Source organism: Glycine max, chromosome 14 (assembly GCF_000004515.6).
Source record: "Glycine max cultivar Williams 82 chromosome 14, Glycine_max_v4.0, whole genome shotgun sequence".
NCBI classification, from domain to species: domain Eukaryota; kingdom Viridiplantae; phylum Streptophyta; class Magnoliopsida; order Fabales; family Fabaceae; genus Glycine; species Glycine max.
The window spans coordinates 10,183,282-10,190,691 of NC_038250.2; the positions used below are offsets into that span (position 1 = coordinate 10,183,282).

At 34.9% G+C, this 7,410-nt stretch overlaps 1 protein-coding gene across 1 annotated transcript; it reads left to right on the plus strand.

The window, feature by feature from the left end:
* Positions 1–480: 480 nt before the first annotated feature.
* Positions 481–5,864, plus strand: LOC102663055 (putative pentatricopeptide repeat-containing protein At3g47840). The gene is made up of 5 exons (XM_006596578.2): positions 481–1,215; positions 1,404–1,482; positions 2,204–2,247; positions 2,440–2,553; positions 5,793–5,864. The coding sequence occupies exons 1-5, from the start codon at positions 481–483 to the stop codon at positions 5,862–5,864; spliced, it is 1,044 nt and encodes a 347-aa protein (XP_006596641.2).
* Positions 5,865–7,410: the final 1,546 nt, after the last annotated feature.

A 7,410-nucleotide genomic window follows, 5' to 3' on the forward strand; every position in this document is an offset into this window, starting at 1 on the left:
ACTTGTGTGTCTTTCCATTCACTCTCAGTCACTGCGATTAAGGTACGTCTCTGGCGCGATTCTTTGAATGTTTGTGTCACTGTGTTTTGACCTAAAATGATGTTCATTATGTTTTGAGAGAATGGTTATCCACAAAAATGTTGTTAGTTCCGAAAAAACAGTAGCTTTTTTGACGTGGTTCCATAACCCTATTTTATTATTCTATTTTTTTGGCTAGTAATGTGAAACTGTGATGGTAGTGTTTATTTTTACTGCCTTTAATTTTGATTTTGCTTTATTTTTGTTTCTATTTTGAAAACATGTTTGTTATGGAGTGTTTTGATGGTAGTGTGTGTGTGAACGTGAAGGAGGAAAAGTGTTAATGGATGAGTGAACATTTGAGTCATCTTCAACCTTCTTTCACGTTCCACGTTGAGGCTCTCGCAATTGGTGTGGTCCATTTTTTTAACATGCTTTCTGGGGGTGTATGACTGAAGGGGCATGGCTGAAGGGTGCATGACTGAAGGGGCATTTCAAGTTCATGCCCATGTGATCAAATGCGGTTTGGTGTGTGATGTATTTGTTGGGACGAGTTTGCTTCACTTTTATGGTACATTTGGTTGGGTTGCTGAGGTTGACAAGGTCTTTAAGGAGATTGAGGAACCTAATATAGTGTCTTGGACTTCTTTGATGGTTGGTTATGCTTATAATGGGTGTGTAAAGGAGGTTATGAGTGTTTATTGGAGTTTAAGGCGTGATGGGGTGTACTGTAATGAAAATGCAATGGCTACGATTATTAGGTCTTGTGGGGTGCTTGTAGATAAAATGTTGGGTTATCAGGTGCTTAGTAGTGTGATCAAATCTGGATTGGATACTACTGTGTCTGTGGAAAACTCCCTTATTTCCATGTTTGGTAATTGTGATAGCATAGAGGAGGCATCTTGTGTGTTTGATGACATGAAGGAACGTGATACTATTTTGTGGAATTCAATAATTACTGTAAGTGTACATAATGGACATTGTGAAAAATCTGTAGAATACTTTTCTCAGATGCGTTATACTCATGCAAAAACAGATTATATTACTACTTCAGCCTTGTTACCAGTGTGTGGCTTTGCTCAAAATTTGAGGTGGGGAAGAGGGCTTCATGGTTTGGTAGTAAAATCTGGACTGGAATCAAATGTCTGTGTGTGCAATAGTCTCCTAAGTATGTATTCTCAGGCTGGAAAATCTGAGGTCATATCTAAAACATTGTGATCTGAAATTTGTTTACTTCAGGAAATTTTGTGAACTTTTTCTGTTCTCTAGGGGAATTAACTGTGGTAGGGTAGTTGTATACAGCACACTGTTGTTAAAAATGTTGGTCATTTGAGCAATTGAGCTGTTAGTCTAAGGATAATGTGATTTTGTTGTTTTTCGAATAGGGTTTTGATGAATACATGAATTTGGTTCTTGATGATGCTGAAGAAGTGAACATCAAGAAGAAGAGCAGAAAAACATTAGGTATGCTTCAGTTTCTCAAATTTTGTTCTATGTGTGTTTTCCATTCATGCATTTATGAAGGATTTTTTTTTAATCAGGGAGGATCCTTCTTAAACGAGATAACATAACTTTAATGATGAACACATAAGTGAAATTAAATTGTACCTTCATATTTCTCATGATTTTTTTTTAAAATTTAGTGAAATAATTCTCTTACAATTTTCTTATTAATTCCAGGGGGAAATGATGAACACTCCTTGACAGTTGTAAACTATGTTCCTATCAAACAAAAAGGCATAGCTATCTTTCCCTTGGGTTTGTATTCATCTAACAAACTCCAAAACGGGAAGCTGATGATTTTATGATTGAGGAAGTATAGTACCAATATTACAACATTTCCCTCATTTGTTGGCTTTCTCCTTTTATTATGTTTATTTTGTATCTTATTCAATCCTTTATAGAAGTTTGTTTGATCAATTTCTTTGGGATGTCTTTTTATTGTATTTGCCAAGGTTTTGTAAGAGGCAAATGTCTATTATGCTGGATATTTAATATTGCATTTTGATAACATTCACTTCTATTGATTTGGACTGCTTCCAAATACTGTGAGTCTGTGACAATTACTAGAAGATAACCTCAATTATGGAATAGTTCTAATAGCATTTATGGTGAGGAAGTTGCACAGTTAATATATTCTATTAGCTATTCTTGAATTTTCCTGCTCATCATCTTATTCTCTCAGGCTATGCTACAGTTGGTAGGAACAGAAATGAAATGCTTGGGGATGTAATGGAATCTCATCAGTTGACATTGTTTAAATTCTTAAAAGACAGAACAAGTTGGTTGAACTCTATTAAGTCTATTCCATCTCATTCTACCTAATGCCCAATTTTTCTTCTCTAATTTGGGAGGACAAAGCTAAATCATTTATTTTGAATAATTATTAAATTATGCTTTTGTCCTTAACCCTGCATAAAGTGGGTAAGTGTTATCCCCATAGTTCATTTCGCTTGTTCTGATTCTGATTCTGATTCTGATTCTGATTCCCGATTCTCTTCTTCCTCGGCTAGGTTTACCCTCATTCCTTGTATGGTATATTTCCTCATTTGTGGATTTGTTCTTGTAATTTATCTATCCATTCAAAACACATACATCTCTCTCATGTTTGCCTTCGTGTTTCTTTGTGTATGTCACCTTTGGCATAAGATTGTAGATAAGCAAAAAATCATGACTCTAATCATTATTTGGTAGGCATGATTTAGATAAGCAAAAATTGCAGTATAGTTATTTTGAGTCTCCATAAATTTCAGTAATTATTCCTTTCTGAGTTTGCATTCTGTTCATAACTCCATATGCTTGTAAATGAATTCTTGATGCATTCATTTCATTGTCTACTGTATTTGGGATATGGAATTTGTTGTCCCTACCCAATGCACTATTTGGTTATCTTGTGTGATTTTTGTGTTCTTTTGGCGTGCTATGGCATTTTGTGCCTCTTATTTGAATTTGAAACTAGGTTTAAAATATCTTCATGACATTCACTTCAAGTAATTGGTTCTTTTGAAAAAAAAATATATATCTTTTTGGTCATTTTCAATTTTGGGAGGCATTGGCTTCATAGAGTGAGCTTTATTTTTGGGGATAATGGATATATGGCAATACATCAGATATTGTTTTTTGTTTTGGGTTTCATGACTAGTTGTTGAGTGAACCCGCTACTGTTTACTCGGTCTTTATCTTCAATGTAAAAGCTTATTGTTATATTTATATAGCTTGATAAAATAGCTTCACTTTCTACCACACATTAAATTTAACAACCTTCTGGTTCAGGGTTTCAACTTTTCACCTCATTAAAACTCGTCCTTTTTGCTTTTCTCCTACTTGATAGATTTAATCCTATAGATTGGGATTAGTTGCTTGGTTTTTAATTTCTTCCAAAACCTTTAAAATTTTGGATTGATGTCTAGGAGAAAACCATTTTAGTTATTTCAAGGGCAACTTAAATTGTACATGCCAATATCAGTCTTCTTACATCCAGGGTTTTAAGTAGCACATTATAGTGCTGTTATAGTGGCTTTACGGCCCATGGCTGCTGCCATAGCATAGCAGGTAAGTGTAGTGGCCCCTGCAGACAGTATAGTAGGCGAAATAGCAACTGACAGGATAATGGCACTCTGGGATGATTCCAAAAAAAGCCCTTTGAACATACATTAGAGCCTTTTATTTGGGGTGATTTTAAATTTTTAAGGATTTCATTTCCAAAAAGTATTTGGCTTTTAATATGTCAATCCAACACTATTTTTTCTGTTTTCTCAACCTCATTTCTTCTCAAACCTTGTTCGGCCTTTTTCTGATGACTGCGTCTGGTGTCTCAACCTCATTTCCAAAAAATTATTTGGCTTATAATATACCAACCCAGCCCTTATTTCTCTGTTGTTTTGACCTCGTTTCTTCTCAAACCTTGCTCAGACTTTCTCTAATGACTGTGTTTGGTGTCTCTGGCAAATGCTTCTGCAACAATAGCACCCGCTAGAGAGTTCTGTTGTCTCTGGTGAGTGCCTCACTGCTTCTTGTCTCTATAGTGAGTGCAACTGTTTTGTTCTGTCTTCTCTCTACAGCGAGTTGCTGCCATTGTTGCTTTCTACTTGTATGTTTTAAGACACATATGACTTTTTATTGTTAACGTCATGAATTTTGAGTTTTTTTTATCATTTCTCTGAATTTATATGTATGTAGTATTCATTTAATAAATTATATAAAAATCTTCAGAACAACAACTATCTGCTATCTTGCTGCAGTGTTTTTGGGATCAGCTGCTATGTGCCGCTATTTGGCATTTAAAACACTACTTACATCTTTCAAATGACAAACAGAATTATTCAGGAAGTGGGAAAAGTATCTTATGTAGAATCAAGCTTAAACCAATGAATGATGGTATGAGTTCCTGTATTTGTCTTTGCTTAAACTAAGGAAAAGTATCTGATGCATCTTATTAGGAAATTTGACATATGTAGTAAACTCAGGAAGGATGGTACGAGTTCCTGAATTTTAGATGAAGCTAGCAGATTCCAACTGAGACTTATTCTTGTCAAATTATGCATACATTTTACAATTACATCTAAATCACACTCATTTTCTCGGTTTTCCGCTGTTATAAGATCATAAACTTATTTCAACTGCTTGACTATTGACAAGTATTTTCTTAAAACAATAGTTGTTCCTTCTTGAATTTGTCTTTTCTTTGCTTGGTCTTCTAGACTGGATCCATCCGTTTCTTTACTTTTGTCTTGTGCTTCTGTGGCTTGTTGCCTTAGAGTCTTGGTTTTTATGATATTTTGATTCATTTATCTCTTTCACTCAATATGTAAAATAGAGCTAGGTGGGAAGTTTATTTTTGCCTGCCAATTTCTGTAGGCAAATTTACAATCCAAACCACAAAGGGAAGGTTCCAAATTTGAACAGTTTTGGGATTTGTTAAGAGGAAAATCAGAATATCCCAGTCAAAAGATTCTTAGAGAGCCTGAAAGTGATCCTCACCTATTTTCTTTCCATTTCTCGAAAGGTAAGGGATAATATTTTGCTTGATAAAATGGTTTTTGTCCCCCTCTCCCCCTTTTGAAGGCAAAGAGTTGACTTGCTTATGATGGTTTTCTTCCACTGCCTGATCGAACAATGTGCAAGAAATTTAAAGGTTAGTTTACCCACTGATCTAAAGCTCTAGTCTCTGCATACATGATTTAAGCCCAAGTGACACGTGATTAGTATCAAAATAGATGCTAGTTTGATCAACCTGACACTGTTGAAAAATGTAAGTAATAAACCCAAGCATGCACCTAAGCTCAGAAATGTAGGCAAAAAACCTGTAAACTCTCTATCCAAACACTAAATGACTCAATTCTAGCTTTTCTAAGCCCATTTGCACCATTTTCCACTACCACCATCACAAAATCTTTTGGCAGTCACCCTTTCCTACTAATTTACTACAAGACTTCCCTTTTTCTCAACCCATCTCTACCATAAAATTTCAGTTTCCTTCATTTTCACCCCATCTTTGCCACTTTTGTAGGCCAGAAATCACATATGGAATGGAGTCCAGCTCCAAATTCCATTGCCTACTTAGAAAAGATAAGTGGTTGTCATAGATTCACAATGTTGAAATCAAAACTATTTAGTGCAGTTAGAATATGTTTATCAAAGTACAAATATCTTGTACTTCGAATTCTGCACTCTATTTTGGTCATTCTATCCTACTGGGCAATGGCCAAAAACCGGTTGTTTCCTCAAAGGTATACTCTGGGATGCTGACAACATCTATTATTTGTTTGTCTCAGCATGAGCCTAGAAGATATGCTAGTTCTGGCAGTGGGTGCACTGTGTCGGCAACTTACATGATTGAGTGTTAGGAAGTACATGTGGAAGTTTATTGTGTCATTAGACTTCCAAAGTGAATCCAACTGCAATTGCAACTCTGTAGCATTAGGAAGGTTATTAAAAAATTTAAAGAAAAATGGTGGAAAGCATGTTTTACCACCAATGTGAATACACTATTATGCAACTACAACTTCAACTGCAACTCCAATGTGAATACACTACTATGCGAATTTTTTGCTCAATAGTAATTTATGTACTATTTGAGTATGCTTGTTTTAGATTTTTGCTGAAGATTCAACTTGCATTTGACCTGAAATGTGAATTTGGACCAAATGAGCCTATGATATGTAGACTGAATTTTTATTCTTTTTGGGTTATGTATTGGGAGTTCTGGTCTTTTGGGATATGTAGACTAAATGAGCCTGTGATATGTAGACTGAATTTTTATTTGAGTATGCTTGATATTCATTGATTGGGGCATTATAGAACTGCACCAAAAAAAAGGATGACCTAAATAAGTAGTCATAACATGCATAACACATGTCAGCATGTGTTATATTGCTTGCATGACATGCCAGCATTATCTGTCAATTGGCTGTATATGCATTTGGAGCATGTTGAATTAAGAGTCAATTAAATTAATTAATGTTTTTGGACAGCATGTGTCATATTGCTTCTTTTTTATGTTTCTGCTATCTATGTCTTTGTTTCTCTTTCAATTTTATTTTTCTTTTCTTCCTTGCAGAACAATTTTTCCTTTCAAACAAAAACAAAGAAGGACACAGAAAGCAACAATCTTCATCAATATACTCATCTTGTTCACCTCAGCTCACTCCTTCCTTCATCTTTCTGTAGCTCTTCTACCAAAGGTCATTTCAATTTCCTTCTATGTCTATCTCATCTTCTCAAATTGATATCAACATGTAGTTTCTTAAATGTTCATATAAGTTTTGTCTAATTTGATATATTAAGTCTGCGAGCAGGGAATTCCAATGTGTATGGATTCCTCGAGCCACAGTCCATTCAGAGATCTGGGCAATCGCAATTTGAATTGAAAAGTTACATGAAGAGTTGGATGCAGAGTTCAAAACGCGATGTCTACCTTGGAGCCTACCTGAATGGGTAAGTTAAACACAAAAACTGAATTTAAATAATCTATACTACTACAATAACCTATATTCGTCTCCACTGCAGCGAACACTGGCAAATGGTCGTCATTCTGCTTAAGGAAAACCTAGTTGTCTGGTTTTGTTCTTTACATAACAGGCCAGACAACTACCTTAAGGGAATAATTAACAGGTCAGTGTTGTTTTCAATACATATGCATTAGTATAACTCAAAAACATCAATATTTTAATGTTCCTTGTATTCAACAGTGCTTTGAAAGGACTTGATGATACTCCACAACCTAAATCCAAGGTTGCTGCTAGGTGGCTTATTGTTAAGGTACGTGATTTAAATTTATTCTACTTATATATACTGCTTATGTGTGTGTACACTAATTGTAGTTAACGTTTAATTAATATCCAAATTTCATTATTTATTTAGTGTAATAGACAAAAAGAAAGCACTGAGTGT